Source organism: Phyllobates terribilis, unplaced genomic scaffold, assembly GCF_046119375.1.
Source record: "Phyllobates terribilis strain yellow unplaced genomic scaffold, ASM4611937v1 Scaffold_1__5_contigs__length_1240528914, whole genome shotgun sequence".
In the NCBI taxonomy this organism is placed as follows: domain Eukaryota; kingdom Metazoa; phylum Chordata; class Amphibia; order Anura; family Dendrobatidae; genus Phyllobates; species Phyllobates terribilis.
This window is the reverse complement of record NW_027362761.1, coordinates 1,134,499,349-1,134,523,246: the sequence shown is the minus strand read 5'-3', so window position 1 is coordinate 1,134,523,246 and position 23,898 is coordinate 1,134,499,349. Positions and strand designations below refer to the sequence as shown.

The 23,898-nt window shown below is 43.4% G+C and overlaps 1 protein-coding gene across 3 annotated transcripts in view; it reads right to left on the bottom strand.

Annotated features, from left to right (window-relative positions):
• GRK4 (G protein-coupled receptor kinase 4) overlaps positions 1 to 23,898 on the bottom strand; it is a 217,605-nt gene that overhangs the window by 14,727 nt on the left and 178,980 nt on the right. For all 3 annotated transcript variants that reach the window (XM_073647535.1, XM_073647544.1, XM_073647552.1), the window contains 3 exons: positions 16,851 to 17,041; positions 13,120 to 13,157; positions 8,169 to 8,258 (listed from right to left, as the gene is read on the bottom strand). In XM_073647535.1, the coding sequence (XP_073503636.1) occupies positions 8,169 to 8,258; positions 13,120 to 13,157; positions 16,851 to 17,041 (319 nt within the window). The remainder of the gene's footprint in view (positions 1 to 8,168; positions 8,259 to 13,119; positions 13,158 to 16,850; positions 17,042 to 23,898) is intronic.

Here is a 23,898-nt window from a genome sequence, read left to right as displayed (position 1 = left end):
ACTCACTATTCTGCTGGTGGAGTCATGGTGTACATACATTACTGGTCCTGAGTTCCATCATGTATTATACTCCAGTGCTGCACTCACTCTTCTGCTGGTGCAGTCACTATGTACATACGTTACATTACTGATCCTGAGTTGTGTCCTGCATTATACTCCAGAGCTGCACTCACTATTCTGCTGGCATAGCTACACTATGACAGCACATTGGTTGTATCCCCTTTGGATGCCATGGATATAGCCTGATGTGATTTTATACTTCTGCCCTCATCTTATATGATGACTTAATTGTGATGTCAACTCATCAGATGTCATGATTATAGTATGGTCTGAATTGTAAAGCGCTGCGGAATATGTTAGCGCTATAAAAAGATTATTATTATTATATGGTCTTGATAACACTCGGGGCTGTCAGGTATGGGGTGCACGCCGACACCTAGGGAGGAGGACAAGCTGTTGGATGATGACTGCTCACTGCACGACCCATGGACTTTTACACTTGATAGCGTTTATTGGGACGGCTCATACGTTGGTGACTATGGTACGTTGTTATTCATATGTGAAGATTTCTATAAAATATATTATCTGCAAACTCACATTCTGACTCCGTGTGCTCCTCCTCGATACCTCCTTGTGTCAGGTCTTAAAAGGTCTCGTCCTTACATGATGTCATAGTTACGTCCTGATATAACGTCATGTTGAAATAAGAGGTCATGTCCCAACAATGTCATTATCATCTCATCATGTCATTCCCTCATATGATGTCATTACCTTTGATGCATGATGTTAGAGATACAGTATGACGTCATCGGATACAGTAGGATTTTGTAATGGGATGTCATGTTCTGAAATTATGTCATGTTTTCATATGCCACAGATATATCCTTACGTGATGTGATATAAAGAATTATGGGTGGCAAGATTAAGGTAAATAACAAACCTCTGTTAAAAAAAGCAGCGCTCAAAAAAATAATGCAAAAAACTGGACTTAAAGGGGTATTCCCATCTCCAAGATCCTATCCCAATATGTAGTAGATGTAATAATAGTAATATTATCAAATACCTCCAATTAGAAATGTAGTATAGTTTTTTTGATTCACTATCTCTCTTACCTCATGTGCAGGGCATTGCAGGACCTTAGGTATCCATGGTTACGACCACTAGCAACTAGCTAACTAACTGTGACTTTATCAGTGGACGTAACCATGGATACCTAAGGTCCTGCGATGCCTGAACATGAGGAAAAAGACATAGCGAATCAGAAAAAATATACTACATTTCTAATTGGAGATATTTGCTAATATTATTATTATTACACCTACTACATATTGGGATAGGATCTTGGAGATGGGAATACACCTTTAAACTGAACTTCTCTGTAGGCTGCAGAAAAGTTCAGTTTGGGACAAATAAAGTCCATTTTTTACATTTTTTAGGAGTGATACCTTCCTTATTTGCTTTAATAAATGGATGGAACGTTAGGATGGATGGATGGCGCAATGGATGGATGCAGCAATAGATGGATGGATGCAACGATGGATGGATAGATACATGGATGCAACAATAGATAGAAACACAGAACAATAGATAACTGGAACAACAGACGTTTGATAAATATTAGGTTTTAGGTTTAGGGTCCCATCAAAGAAAAGCAGCCTTGTCGTGGCTGGTGGGGTCTCATGAATTTGTGCACAAAGTACCTTTATTTTATAAGTAAATAACGCAGTCTCAATGTCATACATTCCTCTGTGCATTATGCAGTCACAACCACTTGCACCTGTTCACACTTGCTTTATTCTGTTCAGTCAGGTTTTTGGAGATGGAATGATAGATAAATGGAACAACAGACAGACAGGTGGAAAGAGATCTATTGATATGATGTCATAGTTATGTTCTGCTTATTGATGAGCGAGTACCGTAATATTCGTAATCGCTATACTCGTAACGAGAACATTGTAATAATCGCGTACTCGTTCCGAATAGCGAGTACAATGTAAGTCAATGGGAAATGCGAGTAATTTTCTGCTGGAGCCTACAAAGGGGTCTGGGGGCCTGAGGAAAAGGCTGAAATGGAATGAAAAGGGGAAGAGCCTGGAGAATGGGCCTGCATGCATTTCTGACTCACATATGGTTTCTGGGAATAAGTTTGTCGCAGTATTACGCCACTTTTACAGACACACAAGAACAACTACCAAACCTTACCTAAATTGCATTTAACAGGCCAAAAAGGTTAAGAAACAGTTTTTCCTGCACAATCTCATATATCGGGCTAAATAAAGCAGAGAAAACAAAAACTTATCCCTTTTAGCCTTTGTTCACACATACTGTTGTGGCTTTTTTTCATATTCCATAGCAGTTTACAATGTGCCCATTGTAGCGTTGGGCTTGACCCTCCTCCTCCACCACCACCACCACCACCATGTGATACTGCAGCCCTAAATCCAAATGTTCAGTGGGCCTGCAATAGGCAGGAGAGCTGAGTTTTGTGAGAGTCCTCGTGTGGCCCTGTAACATACATTTTGAAGTGCCCTCCTCTAGAAATTTTGGAGGTCCCTCTTGTGTACATTTGAGAGTGCCGTCACTCTATTATTTAACTCATTTATGGGCAGAGACTACAGAGAAAAAGGCCAAGAGACATGGAGTACTAGAAGGTAGCAGTGAGTTGCGGCCTATGATCCTCAGGTATGGTTGAACTCTGTGAACCGGAAAAATAAAGCTGCACTAGTCAACTGGATGACGAGCTCAAATATATCACTTGTGCAAGTCAATGGCAAAGGATATATGGTGCCCACCCTCCAGGATGTGTTGGAGAAGCTTCTCCAAATGGCTCAGAGATTTTGATTTCAATATTCCCCAGATTATATAGCAAGAGAAGATTTCTTGATCATAGAATCATAGAATGGTAGCGTTGGAAGGGACCTTCTGGGTCATCTGGTCCAACCCCCTGCTCAAAGCAGGATTCACTAAACCATCTCAGACAGATGTCTGTCCAGCCTCTGTTTGAAGACGTCCATTGAAGGGAACTCACCACCTCTCGTGGCCGCCTGTTCCACTCATTGATCACCCTCCCTGTCAAAAAGTTTTTCTAATATCTAATCTGTGTCTCCTCCCATTCAGTTTCATCCCATTGCTTCTAGTCTTTCCTTGTACAATGAGAATAAAGATGATCCTTCTACAGTGTGACAGCCCTTGAGATATTTGTAGACAGCTCTTAAGTCTCCTCTCAGTCTTCTTTTTTGCAATATAAACCTTCCCAAATCCTGTAACCATTCCTCATAGGACATTGTTTGCAGACCGGTCACCATTCTGGTCGCTCTTCTCTGAACTTGCTCCAGTTTGTCGATGTCTTTTTTTAAAAATGTGGTGCCCAAAACTGGACGCAGTATTCAAGATGAGGTCTGACCAAAGAGGAGTAAAGTGTGATAATGAGTTCACGTGATCTAGACTGTATGCTTCTGTTAATGCAACCGAGAATTGTATTTGCCTTTTTGCTGCTGAATCACACTGTTGACTCATGTTCAGTCTGTGATCTATTAGTATACCTAAGTCTTTTTCACATGTACTGTTGCTTAGCCCTATTCCTCCCATTCTGAATATGCTTTTTTCATTTTTATTGCCCAAAAGTAGTACTTTGTTTTTTAACAGGGAAAAATACATTCTGTTAGTTGCTGCTATAGTTGATACTACACTACTTGGTCCAAGGCAGAATGTGCATCGCATTTCCAAAAATTACTGTGTACTGGGGGCTGTGTCATAGGTGCAAGGAGATTAAATGACAAGGGCCTCCCTTGACAAACATTATCTACGATTGAGCACTGTAGTAGTTGTGGCCCACAATTCAAGTTTTCAGAGGGCCATCAACAGTGAGTGTAAATTTCTATTGAATATGTATCCCCTATCTCAGTCACAATCTGGCGCAACCTGTGACAAGGGCCTCCAATGACAAATATTAGTTTGGTAGGACCACTGTACATTCCAGATTTGTCCACTGCACAATGTGCATAGGGTTTGTAAAAATTAGCCCTATGGGCTGAGTCATGGTTGACGCAGGAAGCCACCATCCCAAGGGCCTCCAATCACAAATAGTAGTTAGGCTGGAGTAGGAATACTGTCCTGGTTTGTCCACTGCACAATGTGCATAGGATTTGTAAAAAGTAGCCCTATGGGCTGAGCCATGGCTGACTAAGGAAGGAAACGGGTTTTTATGGGAAGGGGGTGATGTTAACAGTAGCATGAATCTGCATTTTTAGTGAATTTAGGTTGGCTTGCTGTCATCTGGAGGGATTACAAGCTGTGGAGATATCCAGTCCTTGTTGAATTTAATCAGAGTAAGTCTGTCTGCATTTTCCATGGAGAGGCGTGTGCGCCTATCAGTGATGATTGCCCCAGTGGAACTGAAAACACGCTCAGACATCACACTAGCAGCCGGGCAGGCCAGCACCTCCCAGGCATATAAGGAGAGGTCAGGCCAAGTGTTCAGCTTAGACACCCAATAATTAAAGGCAACCGAAGGATCAGAAAGGACGCACGTATGGTCACTTAAGTACCCCTTGACCATGTTCTGCAACTTATCCCTCCTTGGCATTGTTGCAGGCACAGATAGCCCTTGCTGTTGTGCTGACATATTGAAAATTGCCCAATTTGTGGACATTTTCCCCCCACCTCTGTTGGAGCTGGTGTTTATTTCTCTCCCCATTATCCCTTGGTGTTGAAAAGAGCCAGTACCTCTGCCCCCAGCATTGTCTGAGGGTGATGTTTTCAGCAACTGATCTACAAAGGCCCTCTTGAGAGATTCCATTGTAAAACTCTTTCGTGACTCCAAAAGGAGAGAAGGAAATTTCTCCTTGTACTGTGGATCGAGAAAGGTGGCCAAGCTGTATAGGTTGGATAAAATGTGTATTACACGAGGGTCTTGCCACAGACACTTACACATGAACTGTGCCATGTGGGCCAAGCTGCAAAAAAGCAAAATGTTCTGTGTCCCCAACAGTAGAAAAATTACCCATCCTCTCCTCACTCTGACTCGCCTCCTCCTCCTCCACCTCCTCCTCTCCAGCCCATCCAGCCCGGAAAGACATGAAGCTTGGGTTGGATAGCCCCTCTGTAGCATTACGAGTCCCCTCGGTAGCACAGAAAAACAAGACCTCTCCCTCCTCATCACCCATTGTTGCCTCAGAATATTGGCTGGGCTGGGTAGTATCACCCATTGGGAAATCTGGCTGCATACCAACATGCTGGGCACTCAAAGCTTCCTCTTTGAGATTATGCAGTGATTGTTTCAAGAGACACAGCAGCGGGATGGTTACGCTGATAACAGCCTGATCACCGCTCACAAGGTTGGTGCAGTACTCAAAGTTCTCAAGAACCTCACAAATGTCAGCAATCCACACCCACTTGACAGTTGTTATGTGTGGTGGCTGACTCTCAGTCTGACCGGCATGCTGAAGCTGGTATTCTGTTCACTAATCCTCGCCAACATATGATAGGTGGAGTTCCACTTCGTGGGCAGGTCGCAAATGAGTCTGTGACTTGGCAAATTCAAGCGCTTTTGCAGCGCTGTAAGAGCAGCAAAAGCGGTAGAGGAATGGCAGAAATGGGCGCTAATACAGCGCACCTGCTCAAGTAGGTACTGCAAGTCACGGTAAGTTTTCAGAAATTTCTGAACAACTAGGCTCAGCATGTGAGCCATGCATGGCACGTGTACCAGCTTGCCGACCTTTAGAGCCACCACCAGGTTATGCCCATTATCGCAGACGACCAAACCGGGTTGGAGGTGCAGCGGGGAGAGCCACTGATCGGTCTGTTTTAAAGCTTGCCACAGCTCTGTTGCAGTGTGTGCTTTCTGACCTAAACAGATCAGCTTCAGCAGAGCATCTTGCCACTTTGCCGATGCGCTGCTGCACAGGTCCCAGCTTGGCAGTGATGGGGAAGGTAATTCAGCAGAGGATGAGGAGCAGAAGGGGAGAGTGGAAGTGGAATATGAAGAGGTGGAAACCTTGACAGAAGATGGGACCGCTATTCTTGGCGTGGGTAGGAGGTGTGATGTTTCAGTTTTTGCCTTAATCCCACCCTCCACAAGGTTCCCCCAGTGTGCCGTGACAGAAATGTATCGTCCCAGTCCACAACAACTTGTCCAGGTGTTTGTTGCTTGGGGGACCTTCTCGGTTACGGCGTTGGTGAGAGCACGGTTCAGATTGTTTAACACGTGCTTGTGTTACGCAGGGATGGCACACTTGGCAAAATAGTGGAAGCTGTGAACACTATCGTGGGGCAGCCACAGCCAAGAGATCACGGAAAGACTGTGTTCCCACAAGCCTAAAAGGCAACATCTCCGCAGCTAGCAATTTGGCAATCTGCGAGTTTAGTATTTGTGCCTGTGGGTGCGTGGCTGGCTATTTACGCTTTCTTTCCAAGCTCTCAGGCACGGACAACTGGACGCTTTGCTGGGACAAGGAAGTGGATGATGTTTGTTGTGTGTGAGCAACCACAGCTTGTGGGCAGAAGGTATGAGCGGCTGCTTCCTGAGCAGCAGATTCTGAAGGACATTGCCCAGGTGACATGGCATTGGTTTGACCTGCAGATGCAGATTTGGTACCCTAGTGTTCCGCCTACCTACTGGAGTGCTTGGCTGCCATGTGGTTTCGCATACTGGTGCTTAGGTTGCCTTTGCCTTGGCCTCTGCTCAACTTGGTATGGCAGATGCTACAGACTACAATGTTTTTCTCTGAAGGACTTTCAGAAAAAAAATTCCACACAGCAGCTGAACGCCCCCTAGCCCTGACTTGGCGCACAGCAGGGGTGCACTTGGGAACAGTTGACCCAGTTCTCACTCTGGGCAAACCACGATCCCTTGGTGCCTGTGTTGGTGCTACATATCCATCTTCCTCTGTGTGGCTGTCATGGCTATGCGTGCCAACGGTCCAGGTCGGATCAATGGACGCATCATCGACCACCTCGTCTTCCATCTCATCCTCCTTCCCAGTTGACATTGTAGGCTGACCTGGTGGCAACTGTGTCTCATCATCAGCCTCCACCTCTGGAGACAGTAAATGACGTTCTGCCAAGAGGCTTTCTTCTGACCTTAGGTCCTCAAATACTTGCGCATCAACGCACGCCATCTCCTTTTCTCCTTTTTCAATGCTGCACAGTGATAGGCCACAGCCAACAAAAGGATACGTACCAAACAGATCCTCGGAGTGGCCAAGCTTGGGGTCATATGTCTGCTTTGTGTAGGGCACTCAATGATTTTTTAAGTGGAGTAATATGGACAGAAGTCAGGCTGACACCCCAAAATAGTGGTTAAAATGGGCTGGTGCGTGCTTTGTAGCAGGCAGTAGGAAATATTTGAAAATAGACCGGTGCTAAAAAAAACAAAAAAACAAAGGCAGCCACACAATGCTAATTCTGTGTGTGCAGGAAAAATACTGCTTTGCCTCTGACAAGAGCTGTTTTAAGATGGACACTGGAAGAATACTTTATCCTCTCCCTAGCTAATACACAAGCTCTCCCCTGTACTCTGACTTTGTTGTGAGTCTTCAGCTCTGAAAAGAGCTATTTTTTGGTGGTATTATGGAGCTAGTGAGCGGCTCCTTTAAACACAGAACTAGTACACACTGCAGGTAGCCCTGAAAAGGGCTTTTGTTTGATCAAGAGGCCTAAACACTGTCCCTAGCAGCTCAGCGATCTCTCCCTATGCTTATAGATCGCAGGCTCCAGACGCAATGTGCACAAAATAGAGGCGGCAGGGCTTAAATAGACCCTATGACGCTGCACGGCCAGCCAATCACAGTAATGCCACAACCAAGATGTCTGCGGCATTACTGTGATTGGTTAAGAAGCCCAGCATGTTTAGTGGCTGCAAAGGAGGCGCAAAAACTGCAGGGCCGGACATACGAATATAGCGAGGCGAGTACACAAATACTTGCAATATAACGAGTAACCCGAATACCGTACTATTTGTGCGAATAGTAACAAATACACTCGCTCACCACTAATTCTGATGTAATCTAACATCCAGATATAATGTGATAATTATGTTATGATGTCATAAATACGACCTGCTGCACCGTCCTGTCCGGACATAGTCTGTCACCATATTTAGATAATGGTTTGTAAACTAGGCAAGTTTAGCATAGGAAAAGCTTGTAGGAAGAAATCTGAGCACATACCCATGTAACCTACTGTGCCTACTCTGCCGCGGATGGACTCTCCTTCAGGGATCTGCACCGCTAATCCCAGGTCCGAAATCCTGATGTGTCCTGTAAGCAGAAGAGCCGGACTGTAAGTAAACCAAAAGCTTGTTCACATTGTACAAACAGAGCAGCGATATGACTAATTAAACTCTGCTACATCTGTGCTCTAAGAACACGGCTAAAAGCTGGAGTAGATTTCTGATTGGGGTCCACGGATGACCATTTTATTCCAGCAGACGTTTGATCCAAATTGACATATAGAAAGCCAATGTCTCCAAAAGAGGTCAAGCATTTTACAAAACTGGATCTGTCACCAAATGTCAAATACACTGCACACAATAACCTTTAAAAAAAGAAAGAAGACACCTGATGAAGCTGATGTACTTACTTTGAAAATCCATATCAGAGTGGCTCTGTCATTCCAATATTTAGATAAGCATTTTATGATTGTAGCAAGACAAAATGCTCCCATCTGAGAATCAGAATTTTATGGTTGTTCTGATATGGGATTTTAAAAGTAAGTAAAACTTATCAGGTCCGAGAGATGTCTGATAACCTATGCAGTGTATATTGTTCTGCGATCCGGTTGACCTTTTTTTTCACGATCACCAGTGGAAATCTGAACTTGGGGACCCCTTCTAAAGTAATCTCTTAAATCACACCCCTTTAGTTTATAACTCAGATTAAGGGCTTGTACACATGCTGTGTTTTTTCCTGTGTGTTTTTGGCGTGAAAAAAAACAAAAACACAGTGTTATTTCAGTATCATCAAAGTGAATGAGATTTGTGACATTCTGCTTTTTTTTCCTTAAAGATTTGAACCAAAGCGTTTTTTTTTTCTAATCTGCAGCGAGTCAGATCTTTCAGGGTTTTTCACCCATTCAAAGGAAAGCGAAAAAACAAGTAAAATAGCATCAAAACTGTTCACAAATACCTCAAAAAATTCTACAAACCTGCTTCAAATACTGGATTGTAGGAAGGAAAAACACTGTGTAATATATGTGCGTTTTTTTCTGCTTTTTTCCCCTCGTTCCTTTGAATGGTTGAATTTGAAACTGCTTCAAATCTGCAACATGTGCATGAGATCTTACAAATCGCATTCACTTTACTGGTATAGCAAAATATAAAACCTATAAACAAGATACACAACTGATTGCTCAAATGGTATAATTTTATTTATCAATAAATACTAAAAACAGTTAAAAAATGAGAAGAAAAGGGAAAGAGAATCCTGAAATAACTGCAGTCCAGTGGGGTAATTATAATGTAGTATATAATCCATCCAATACAAATAACAGATAGAGAACGGTTTCACATAATCTCACAGAATAAAATATGGTCATATATTACACCTGATTCTTAATCCCAGGTTAAAGGTAATCGAGGGAAAGAACAGCACAGGTTCAAATAGAGAAGGTCAGTGTCGGACTGGGGAGTCTGGGGCCCACAGGGAAAATCGATCCTCGGGGCCCACCCTAAAGCTATATGCAAATAACTGTTAACCGATATCCCCGTTATAGCAGAGCATCGACTGTAAATCACAGGCGGCTCCTGCACATCTACTGTGCACCACCATAACTGGGATGGACAATTACAGTAGTTTGCATTAAAGGGCTTCTTTGGTTAAAACAAGTTATCACCGATCCATGGGCTCCACAGGATAGGTGGTAACTTATTGATCGTTTGGGTCCGAACATTGGAAAACGCACCTATCAGAAGAATGGGGAAGTTTTATCCCTGACAGGACACTTATCCCCATTTTAAAATGCTGCAGCAGGTGGGAGGTCTGACCGCAGCTCCATTCATTCTCTTTGGGGCTTCCAGAAAAAAACAAGAACAGCCACTGAGAGAATGAATGGATCAGTGGTCGAGTCGCACATGAGCTCCAGTCTAATGGGGATAAAAGCTCCACATTCTACCAATCTGTGCAGGTCCCCCAAGTCAGATCCCCACCAATCAATAATTTATCACTTATCCTGTGGAAAGGTGATTAATTGTTTTCCCCAGAGAACCCCTGTAAGTGCATCTTGTTCCAAATATGTAATCACTAATGGAAATAAAGAATCTTCTCCTAATTAATATCAGATAGAACAAATGACCGCCATACACAACACAATCCACTATACCAACACCAATAGTACCACATACAAGGGAGAAATACCACCACACCGTGACCAGACCACATATTACCACCACATAGTGACTGAATAATACCACATACAAGGGAGAAATACCACCGCACCATGATCAGATCACATATTAACAGCATATAGCGTCCAAATAATTCCCCATCATTGCTCTCCCTCATACCCATCATTGCTCGCCCCCACCTTCTCCAACATAGTCATATCTCCCCTCCCTCCTCCATCATTGCCATATCTCCCCCATCACCTCCTCCATCATCATTGCCCTATCTCCCCCCACCACCACCTCCATCATCATTGCCTTATCTCCCCCCCACCACCTCCTCCATCATTGCCATATCTCCCCCCTACCCTCTCCTCCATCATCATTACCATATCTCCCCCTACCCTCTCCTCCATCATCATTGCCATATCTCCCCCTACCCTTTACTCCATCATCATTGCCATATCTCCCTTTACCCCCTCCATCATCATTGCCATATCTCCCCCCACCTGCTGAGTCATGATTGCCATATCTCCCCCACCTGCTCCATCATCATCTGCTCCATCATCATTGCCATATCTCCCCCACCTGCTCCGTTATCATTGCCATATCCCCCCACCTGTTCCATCATTGCCATATCTCCCCCCACCAGCTCCATCATCATTGCCATATCTCCCCCCACCTGCTCAGTCATCATTGCTATATCTCCCCCCACCTGCTCAGTCATCATTGCCATATCTCCCCACCTCCTCCATCATCATTGCCATATCTCCCCTACCTCCTCCATCACCATGCCATGCATATCTCCCCCCACCTCCTCCATCACTCTCCCTCATCTCCCCCCACCACCTCCATTATAACTGCCATATCTCGCCCCACCACCACCTCCATCATTGCCATATCTCCCCCTACCCACTCCTCCATCATCATTGCCATATCTCTCCCTACCCTCTCCTCCATCATTGCCATATCCCCCCCACCTGTTCCATCATTGCCATATCTCCCCCCACCTGCTCCATCATTGCCATATCTCCCCCCACCTGCTCCATCATTGCCATATCTCCCCCCACCAGCTCAGTCATCATTGCCATATCTCCCCCCACCTCCTCCATCATTGTCATATCTCCCCCATCACCCCCTCCATCATCATTGCCATATCCCCCCCACCACCCCCTCCATCATCATTGCCATATCCCCCCCACCACCCCCTCCATCATCATTGCCATATCCCCCCCACCTGTTCCATCATTGCCATATCTCCCCCCACCTGCTCAGCCATCATTGCCATATCTCCCCCACCTGCTCCATCATTGCCATATCTCCCCCGACCACCTGCTCCATCATCATTGCCATATCTCCCCCCACCACCTGCTCCATCATTGCCATATCTCCCCCACCTGCTCCATCATCATTGCCATATCTCCCCCCACCAGCTCCATCATAATTGCCGTATCTCCCCCCACCACCTCCATCATTGCCATATCTCCCCCCACCACCTCCTCCATCATTGCCATATCTCCCCCACCACCCCCTCCATCATCATTGCCATATCCCCCCCACCTGTTCCATCATTGGCATATCTCCCCCCACCTGCTCAGTCATTATTGCCATATCTCCCCCACCTGCTCCATCATCATTGCCATATCTCCCCCACCTGCTCCATCATTGCCATATCTCCCCCCACTACCTGCTCCATCATCATTGCCATATCTCCCCCCACCACCTGCTCCATCATTGCCATATCTCCCCCCACCTGCTCCTCCATCATCATTGCCATATCTCCCCCCACCACCTCCTTCATCACCATGCCATGCATATCTCCCCCCACCTCTTCCATCACTCTCCCTCATCTCCACCCACCATCACCATTGCTCTCCCTTATCTCCCCACACCTCCTCCCATCACCATTGCTGTCCCCATTTCTCCCCATCTCCAGTTCAGTCTATTAGTTTAAAAAAAAAAAAAGCTTACCTCTCAGCACGCTCCCCAGCAGCATCGTCCTCTGCTTCCCGCCCGGCATCTTTCTCTCTGACACAGGCTCGCGCTGCATGATGACATCATCAAGCAGCGCGAAACAGTCAGGGAGGAAGCGGCGGGCAGGAAGCAGAGGTGAGGACGGATCCCTTCTGCTCCGCTGCCATTTTCCTCCTGTCGGCAGCGGAGCCGGAGGGATCGCTCCCTGCCCATCGCACAGGATGAGGGCAATCAGGCCATGGGCCCCCGGGAGCCTGGGGGTCCGAGAAGCAGGCCAGACTGCCCTCATCAGCCGCATTGCAAGGGCCCTCCTGACCCTCTGGGCCCTTGCAGTGTGGAACACTGGCGGCCATGTTAACCAGGGGCCCTGTGCGTCCTGCTCGGAGGCCTGCTGAGGACCCGGGCCCACCGGAGAATTCTCCAGTGTCCCGGTGCCCCAGTCCGACCCTGGATAAGGTGATATACGAATACAATATATTGTGAAAGCATAAGTAAACATAACTGAAGCGGATACATAATAAAGACCTAGTGGTACAATCCAAAGCGTAAAGTGACTTGTGCATCTAAAGAGCTGGTTGAATAATGGCCATATATGGGTTCCCCTTTGAAGCCACAGGCGAAACGCGCGTTGGGCATGTGCGGCCACAGTGGGGTCAGTATCTGCAATTTCTTCTCTGCTATCATATCACAGCACACCCTTCAGTTTGGGTCTCTCATATATGGCCATTATTCAACCAGCTTTTTTAATTCTTTCACACAATTTGCATTGTAATATCTGGAGACAGATCAGCTTTTGAACGTTACCATCAGCCATCCAGTGCACTTACCACGGTCATCCAGAAGAATATTCTCTGGCTTTAAGTCCCTAAACAAAAAAAAAGAATGAGAAATGATAAAATTAAAATGATAAAACACACAAAACAAAAAAAAAGCATATAAAAGTTATAAAATATAAATTTAAAGGGAATCGGTCAGCAGGTTTTTGCTACCCCATCTGAGAGCAGCATAATGTAGGGGACAAGACCCTGATTCCAGCGGTGTGTCACTTAATGGGCTGCTCAGTGTTATTTTGATAAAATCCCTGTTTTATCAGCTGCAGATCTAGCAGTTCTCTAAATGCTGAGCCCTGTATATCCCCGCCCACATCACTTATTGGCTGCTTTCTCCTCATTGACAGCTTTCTTTGTACACTGTATATCAGTGGTGGGGGTTGGGTTACACTGAGCAGGAGGACTAGGAGGCAGGAGACACCTAATCCTGCAGTTATCTCCTGTTGATAAAATACTGATTGTTATTTAAACAACAGCACACAGCCCAGTAAGTGGCACATCGCTAATATCAGGGTCTCTGCCTCTACATCATGCTGCTCTCAGATTACATAGCAAAAACCGGGTGACAGATTCCCTTTAAAGTGGTTATCCCCCTCAGCTAAAGTTATTAATGATCTGCAATATAAGCGATCAGGTGCAGATCCCTGGGAAGCTCAGTGATCCTTAGAACGTGGCCCTGTTGGGATGGAGTGGTGGCCTCATTCATCTTTCTCCACTTGTCCTATAGAGAAGGTAGGAAGCACACGGAACACATGCCACCGCTACATTTTGATGGAACCTTCTAGAACCGCATTCTCAGAATCATGAGGGCCCCAGCGGTCAAGGTCCATAGATCTGCAGGTTATCACCTATCCTTCAGGTAGGAGAGAACTTTTAATAATGGGAATATCATTTTAATGGGAATATGGCTCCAAATTCAACTACTTGGCAACTAACACAGTTTACTATCGACTTGTCTGCGTGTCCGTCCTAAAGATATATTTGTTGAGCGGCACCCCATGAAAATCCCATCAAACATCAAGTATAGGCCTCTCCCTGCAGATCTATGGGACATAAGAGTCACGTATAAATATTAAGTTTTGACTCTGAAAATCACTGCAGACTCAGAATGAGGTTGAATGTGCAGGTTAGGAAAGTGTGTGTGTGTATATACAGTTAGGTCCATATATATTTGGACAGAGACAACATTTTTCTAATTTTGGTTCTAGACATTACCACAATGAATTTTAAACAAAACAATTCAGATGCAGTTAAAGTTCAGACTTTCAGCTTTCATTTGAGGGTATCCACATTAAAATTGGATGAAGGGTTTAGGAGTTTCAGCCCCTTAACATGTGCACCCTGTTTTTAAAGGGACCAAAAGTAATTGGACAGATTAAATAATTGTAAATAAAATGTTCATTTCTAGTACTTGGTTGAAAACCCTTTGTTGGCAATGACTGCCTGAAGTCTTGAACTCATGGACATCACCAGACGCTGTGTTTCCTCCTTTTTGATGCTCTGCCAGGCCTTCACTGCGGTGGTTTTCAGTTGCTGTTTGTTTGTGGGCCTTTCTGTCTGAAGTTTAGTCTTTAACAATGTCTAGAACCAAAATTAGAAAAATGTTGTCTCTGTCCAAATATATATGGACCAAACTGTATGTGTGTGTGTGTGTACAGATATGTGTATATATATATATATATATATATATATATAAGTGTGTGTATGTAAGCATGGATATATGATATATATATTACATAAACAAGCACATGTACACAAAATGTGCAGGTTAAATGTGGGTGCAGATATTATTATACACACTATATATATATATATATATATATATATATATATATATATATATATATATATATATATATATATATATATATATACATATATATATATATATATATTATATACACACACACACAGTACAGACCAAAATTTTGGACACACCTTCTCATTTAAAGATTTTTCTGTATTTTCAGGACTATGAAAATTGTACATTCACACTGAAGGCATCAAGACTATGAATTAACACATGTGGAATTATATACTTAACAAAAAAGTGTGAAACAACTGAAAATATGTCTTATATTCTAGGTTCTTCAAAGTAGCCACCTTTTGCTTTGATGACTGCTTTGCACACTCTTGGCATTCTCTTGATGAGCTCAAAGAGGTAGTCACCGGAAATGGTTTTCACTTCACAGGTGTGCCCTGTCAGGTTTAATAAGTGGGATTTCTTGCCTTATAAATGGGGTTGGGACCATCAGTTGTGTTGTGCAGAAGTCTGGTGGATACACAACTGATAGTCCTACTGAATAGACTGGTAGAATTTGTATTATGGCAAGAAAAAAGCAGCTAAGTAAAGAAAAACGAGTGGCCATCATTACTTTAAGAAATGAAGGTCAGTCAGTGCGAAAAATTGGTTAAACTTTGAAAGTGTCCCCAAGTACAGATGCAAAAACCATCAAGCGCTACAAAGAAACTGGCTCACATGAGGACCGCCCCAGGAAAGGAAGACCAAGAGTCACCTCTGCTTCTGAGGATAAGTTTATCCGAGTCACCAGCCTCAGAAATCGCAGGTTAACAGCAGCTCAGATTAGAGACCAGGTCAATGCCACACAGAGTTCTAGCAGCAGACACATCTCTACAACAACTGTTAAGAGGAGACTTTGTGCAGCAGGCCTTCATGGTAAAATAGCTGCTAGGAAACCACTGCTAAGGACAGGCAACAAGCAGAAGAGACTTGTTTGGGCTAAAAAACACAAGGAATGGACATTAGACCAGTGGAAATCTGTGGTTTGGTCTGATGAGTCCAAATTTGAGATCTTTGGTTCCAACCACCGTGTCTTTGTGAAAAGGATGTACGGATGGACTCTACATGCCTGGTTCCTACCGTGAAGCATGGAGGAGGAGGTGTGATGGTGTGGGGGTGCTTTGCTGGTGACACTGTTGGGGATTTATTCAAAATTGAAGGAATACTGAACCAGCATGGCTACCACAGCATCTTGCCCCAAACACACCTCCAGGCTGTGTAAGGGCTATTTGACCAAGAAGGAGAGTGATGGGGTGCTACGCCAGATGACCTGGCCTCCACAGTCACCAGACCTGAACCCAATCGAGATGGTTTGGGGTGAGCTGGACCGCAGAGTGAAAGCAAAAAGGCCAACAAGTGCTAAGCATCTCTGGGAACTCCTTCAAGATTGTTGGAAGACCATTTCCGGTGACTACCTCTTGAAGGTCATCAAGAGAATGCCAAGAGTGTGCAAAGCAGTCATCAAAGCAAAAGGTGGCTACTTTGAAGAACCTAGAATATAAGACATATTTTCAGTTGTTTCACACTTTTTTGTTAAGTATATAATTCCACATGTGTTAATTCATAGTTTTGATGCCTTCAGTGTGAATGTACAATTTTCATAGTCATGAAAATACAGAAAAATCTTTAAATGAGAAGGTGTGTCCAAACTTTTGGTCTGTACTGTATACACACACAGACACATACATATCACACAAACACACACATATAATGAGCAAGTTAGGCAAGTGTACACATACAAAGATGTAGCAGAGATGAATACGTCATTTAGCGTTTGGGGGCTGTATTTGTCCACTTTGATATCACAATATAGATTACTTGCAGTCCTATGTAAACTACAGACGCGCAGGATCACAATGAAGCAGGTGATGGGCTCGGCTCTGCTGCATTAGTCAGACCTTACTGTAATTACGGATGAGCGTCTCACCTGTAAACTATCCTCTCTCTCTGCAGATCCTCCAGGCCACAGCTCAGCTCGGCAGCATAAAACACTGCTCTCTGCTCGTCAAAGCCCGGGTTCCCCATGTTATATATGTGAAACTTCAGGTCCCCGCCATTCATAATGGTTAATACTAAGCAAAGGGCGTCCTTTGTTTCATAAGTGTAGGCTAAACTAACCTGAAAACACAGACAGTAAGGATAAGTGGGACACGGTACACACAAAGAACAAGGTCATCATTCCTCCAGGCCTTACTATATACAGTGCAATATATTACCCCTATGGTGAGGGGATAAAAGCTCCAAAAAGTTGGGCGTCTGCATGATGCATTTAAAGGATTTTATTGCACCCAGAAAATCTGTAGTCCTGAATATCAGCTCCAGCACCGGCTATCCCCAAAGATCAGCTGAAAATTCTACAGAGCCAAACAGCACAGCGCCATGTAGTGGCCATAATTGGGTACCGCAGCTAAGTTCACATTCACTTCAATAGGAGCCAAGCTGCAGTACCCTGGAGTGGCCACTACATGGTGCACAGAGCTGTTCCTGTTCTGTATACTGTGCATTTTCTCCAGGCCTGATAACAGATAATCATGGGGGTGTCGGGGGCCCCCACACTTATCTGATATTGATGATAATGGTCAATATCATAGGTTGTGGACAACCCCTTTAATAAATTAAAATAAAAAAAGACCCCCTACTATCATTAATGGCTTCTTCACAGTTTAAGGAAAAGAAAGGTATTAATTGAAATATGTACAGTTATTAATATACTTTCTGTATCACATCACCAGTTTTAATATCTCTGCTTTCAGTCATCTTGTAAAAACCTTCTTCACTTCAGAAAAATACATAAAGGGATTTAACAGCAGCTTTATACCAATATTTTTTCCACAAAGTCTCAAATTTTGGTGCACATCTTTCTTTTTCATACTTTTTTTTATTGTTTAATAAACCAGGAAGCTCAGGATGAACAGTGCTGTAAGGCCCATTTAAATAGTGGATTGCTGCAGTGTACAAACATCTCACATGAAATGGTTTTCTTTAGTTTTTTTTTTTTTTTTTAAATAAAAACATAGAAAATTCTATCTAAACACACATTTATGTAGAACCATATATTTATATTTATTTAGACCATATGTGAATGCTTTCTGCACTTTCACCACCAGATGTCACTGTCCTCACACTCATTCGTTTCGGCCACATATCTGATATTCCGCGCGGTGCGGCAGGTGCTCTGTGCAAATGGAAAAAGCAGGAAATCATAGCAAGTATAGATATTTTTTAATACAATTATAAATTTTACATTACTGATTGACGCAAGATACCTGAATGTTTAAGAAAGCATCAGATAATGTTTTCTGGGCCTGCAGTATGGTGCATTTGTCATGAATCTTTAAGCACAATCGATAATGACCAGCATTTTCACGGTTACATTTATCTCTGATGCGAATGGACTTGACCTCTTGCATAATTTATGTCACTCGGCCGTGCTCTGCGGTGCAATCTGAGACAGAATGGAGCTTATAATGGTGTCCGATGCAATAATGGCTCTGGACAGGTGTAGGCACATTGGGCCCCAGTAATAAAAACTTTTCTGGGACAGTATAAAATATAGAATTCTCCTCTTTGCCACCATCTCCCGGTCCCGTGCACATTTTTCTCTGCTTCCTTCTCTCACATACTCAACATTGCCTCCATCCCCCTGGACTCCATGCCCTGGCTCCATGATGCATGTTTTGCCCACTATCAGAGAAGTTACATTAGTATCCACTCTTACATTTATACAAATTTTAATAAGGACTCCTATATTTCATGAATTTACTACATTATTGCAACCAAGAATAAAATTCTTGACAGGCTGCAACTCACATCACAACCACTGGGTGGCCACAAACACATAGACTATAAACCTCTCCCGACAGTATTTTTTTTTCCAAAGCCGATCATCTGATCACACTAATTTTGGGATATTCAGGTCCTAGTGTATAGAGAAGATATTCTTGCCAGATAAACAGTATGAGGACTCGGTGAGAAAAGAAAACAAAACCGTATCTATGTTGAGCTCATTATTATTAAGGGGGTCATCCAGGATTAGAAAAAAAACGTTGCTCCTTTAATTGAAGTGAATGGAGCTCAGCTGCCACACCATGAATATCCCATGGTCAGAGGTAGCACTGTTTCTAAAAGAAAGCAACCTTATTTTTCTAATCCTGGACAACCCCTTTAAGCACTGACATTACATCCCACTGATTACCTAATCGTCCTAATCGTGACATTTGTGGGAGGTCCAAATTAAAGATAAAGCCCTCCTTATTATATGAGGTGATCCTACCTTAAGTTTTACATTTCTCAGTGGTGCAGGATCTTGTGACGTCATCTCTATGACAAACCGTAGCATATTACAAAATTGACTTTTTTCCCCATAAAAGTCCTCTTTAAAAGAGATATTCCCATCTCCAAGATCCTTTCCCAATCAGTAGTAGGTGTTATATATAGCAAACACCTCCAATTAGAAATGTAGTATAGTTCTTCTGATTTGCTAGGTCACTTACCACATGTGCAGGGCATCGAAGTAGCTCAAATATCCATGAATACGACCACTCATATAGTGACAGTTAGTTATTAATGGTCTTAACCATGGATATCTATGCTACTGCAATGCCCTGCACGTGGGGTAAGCAACATAGAAATTCATTCAAATTATATGTCCCTTACCACATGTGTAGGGCATTGCAGTAGCATAGGTATCCATTGTTACGACCACTTATAGAGTGACAGTAATTTGTTAGTGATTGTAACCATGAATATCTAAGCTACTGCAATGCCCCCGCACATGGGGTAAGGGACATATAATTCTTCTGATTTTTTACCCCATGTGCAGGGCATTGCAGTAGCTCAGGTATTCATGGTTACTACCACTAACAAATAACTGTCACTCTATGAGTGGTCGTAACAATGGATACCTAAGCTACTGCAATGCCCTGCACATGGGGTAAGCGACATAGTGAATCAGAAGAACTATACTATATTTATAATTTGAGTTATTTGGTAATATTATTATTACACCTACAACATATTGGGGTAGGATTCTTGGAGATGGGAATACTCCTTTAAGGAGGGCTGATTTGCTCTCTTGAAGTGGTCCGTTTTAGTAAATATTTGCCATATGCAATGAAATTCCAATTCTGCGGCATATTTTCTGTGCTGTTAACCAGTTGTTCCTGCCCCGGAAATGTATGAATAAATTGATAACTGGGTGTTACCAGTTGGGGGCGTACCCTTACATACTCTCACACTGTCCAATCAATGATGACAGTCCTTGACTAGGCAGGGACACACCTCTTTAATAAGGGAGGTACATTCACACCCAATTGTCAAAACACAGTGCTAAAAAAAATAAAAAACCCAAAACACCCAACTGTTAATTTATTCATTTCCTGCAGGACAAATAGAGGAACCGCACAATGCGATATAATAATTTCATAGGAAATACAAGAATTTACTAAAACAGATCGCGGATGCGAGTTCTCTTAAAGTGGGGTGCGACTTGCAGAAATTAGGAAATAAAAGTATTATACATTACAGCACATTATCTATTATCATCAATTATTGATAGAGGATTTTTTTTTCCTATACAATTTCATCATAGCAAAAGGAAGTGGGATCAATATTTAACTTGGCCTGGACACATCTCCTGCACTCAGCCTATTGATTGTTTCCCGGGAGGTGGAATGCTGCGGGCAGCGCGGCGGGGGGTGGTGGGAGCGAGCGCAGGAAAGCAGAGACACGTGAAGGACGTGGCACTCCCTGCACAGCGGGTCATCCATTGGTGACCCTTCCCGCTGGTAACATAAGCCCCATGCTTATATCTGGGGCCGACCGTCTTCTAGGAGGTGGTGGTCCTTATATAAGGGTTGGTAGAAAAAAAGAAAATTCTGATCTGACGGTGGAAGGGTCACCTGTAGATCGCAGGAGGTCTGCATGGTGCCAACATGCAAGGACCGGCCGCACGCAACTCCACCGGCATAAATGAGGGCCAGGAGTCCAGTCCTGGTCCATGAAACGCAGATGTATGATGGCTGCCTTAAACTGTTTTGGGCTGTAGCTTAAAAATGGATTCCTGGTGCTCCTAAAAAAAATTATAAAATGCTGGACCCCCACAGATCCACTGTACTTCTACAAGTGTCCCACGTCGATGTCCTGGTTTCCCCTCCTGCAGAGAGTATTAGGTGAACGCTGCAGCCAATCATCAATGCGGCTCCATCTGGGCTAGAAGAGACAAACGGCTGCAGGGGTCACTTAATGCCGGAAGAGGGAGCCAGGAGACCGGCGAAAGACTCCAGTAGCAGTTTTTTTCCCTTAAATTTTAGGAAAACCATCAGATAATTTTTAGACTACTTACATGACATGGCAACTTTTTCCCATTTCAGTAAGGCCTCATTTAGACCTCCGTTTTTCACGTACAGTACAGACCAAAAGTTTGGACACACCTTCTCATTTAAAGATTTTTCTGTATTTTCATGACTATGAAAATTGTACATTCACACTGAAGGCATCAAAACTATGAATTAACACATGTGGAATTATATACTTAACAAAAAAGTGTGAAACAACTGAAAATATGTCTTATATTCTAGGTTCTTCAAAGTAGCCACCTTTTGCTTTGATGACTGCTTTGCACACTCTTGGCATTCTCTTGATGAGCTTCAAGAGGTAGTCACCAGAAATGGTTTTCACTTCACAGGTGTGCCCTGTCAGGTTTAATAAGTGGGATTTCTTGCCTTATAAATGGGGTTGGGACCATCAGTTGTGTTGTGCAGAGGTCTGGTGGATACACAACTGATAGTCCTACTGAATAGACTGGTAGAATTTGTATTATGGCAAGAAAAAAGCAGCTAAGTAAAGAAAAACGAGTGGCCATCATTACTTTAAGAAATGAAGGTCAGTCAGTGCGAAAAATTGGGCAAACTTTGAAAGTGTCCCCAAGTACAGATGCAAAAACCATCAAGCGCTACAAAGAAACTGGCTCACATGAGGACCGCCCCAGGAAAGGAAGACCAAGAGTCACCTCTGCTTCTGAGGATAAGTTTATCCGAGTCACCAGCCTCAGAAATCGCAGGTTAACAGCAGCTCAGATTAGAGACCAGGTCAATGCCACTAGCAGCAGACACATCTCTTCAGCAACTGTTAAGAGGAGACTTTGTGCAGCAGGCCTTCATGGTAAAATAGCTGCTAGGAAACCACTGCTAAGGACAGGCAACAAGCAGAAGAGACTTGTTTGGGCTAAAGAACACAAGGAATGGACATTAGACCAGTGGAGATCTGTGCTTTGGTCTGATGCATCCAAATTTGAGATCTTTGGTTCCAACCACTGTGTCTTTGTGCGACGCAGAAAAGGTGAACGGATGGACTCTACATGCCTGGTTCCCACCGTGAAGCATGGAGGAGGAGGTGTGATGGTGTGGGGGTGCTTTGCTGGTGACACTGTTGGGGATTTATTCAAAATTGAAGGCATACTGAACCAGCATGGCTAACACAGCATCTTGCAGCAGCATGCTATTCCATCCGGTTTGCGTTTAGTTGGACCATCATTTATTTTTCAACAGGACAATGACCCCAAACACACCTCCAGGCTGTGTAAGGGCTATTTGACCAAGAAGGAGAGTGATGGGGTGCTACGTCAGATGACCTGGCCTCCACAGTCACCAGACCTGAACTCAATCGAGATAGTTTGGGGTGAGCTGGACCGCAGAGTGAAGGCAAAAGGGCCAACAAGTGCTAAGCATCTCTGGGAACTCCTTCAAGATTGTTGGAAGACCATTTCTGGTGACTACCTCTTGAAGCTCATCAAGAGAATGCCAAGAGTGTGCAAAGCAGTCATCAAAGCAAAAGGTGGCTACTTTGAAGAACCTAGAGTATAAGACATATTTTCAGTTGCCTCACACTTTTTTCTTAAGTATATAATTCCACGTGTGTTAATTCATAGTTTTGATGCCTTCAGTGTGAATGTATAATTGTTATAGTCATGAAAATACAGAAAAATCTTTAAATGAGAAGGTGTGTCCAAACTTTTGGTCTGTACTGTACATGTGTTATCTGTGTTTTTGCAGGCAGAGCACACGCCCATTATAGTCTATGGAGTTGTTCATGTCCGTATACCCCCTCCCCAAAGGAAAAAAAAAAAAAGACATTTCCATTTTGGATACAAGTCCAAGGTCACTCGTCCATTCAAATCAATGGGTCAGTTAAAAAAACAACCTTAAAAGGGGTATTCCCATCTCCAATATCCTATCCCAATATGTAGTAGGTATACTAATAATAATATTGGCAAATACCTCCAATTAGCAATATAGTATAGTTTTTCTGATTTGTTATGTCTCTTTCTTCATGTGCAGGGCATTGCAGGACCTTAGGTATCCATGGTTACAACCACTAACAATTAGCTAACTGTCACTATATTAGTGGTCGTGACCATGGATTCCTAAGGTCCTGCAATGCCTGCACATGAGGAAAGAGACATGGTGAATCAGAAGAACTATACTACATTTCTAATTGGAGGTATTTGCCAATACTATTATTATTACACCTACTACATATTGGGAAAGGATCTCGGAGATGGGAAAACCGCTTTTAGCACATGGATGCCCATTTGTTTCAACAGGGCACTGTCTGTTTTTTTTACTTTCTAATGATAAGGTGAGGCTTCTCATTAAAGACATTTTATTTTTTGCATACAAAAAAAACACAATCATAAATAAAAAAAAAAAATGGATGAAAATCCGGTCCGCTTTTTTCTGGAAAAATAAACGTCTGTCTGAATTATGCTCTAATCGTGCCATCACTAGGAAAGGTTATTAGTTAATGACTGCTGAGGGTCCGATATTTCGGAACCCCACCAATTGTAAAAATTAGTGCGGAATAAAATGGTGACCATTTGCTTTAAAAATCTACAGACTTTTTTTTTTATTTTATTTTAATTAGGCCCCTCTATTTATCCATAAAAAAAGGTTCCGCACCAGCTGCAATGACAACTA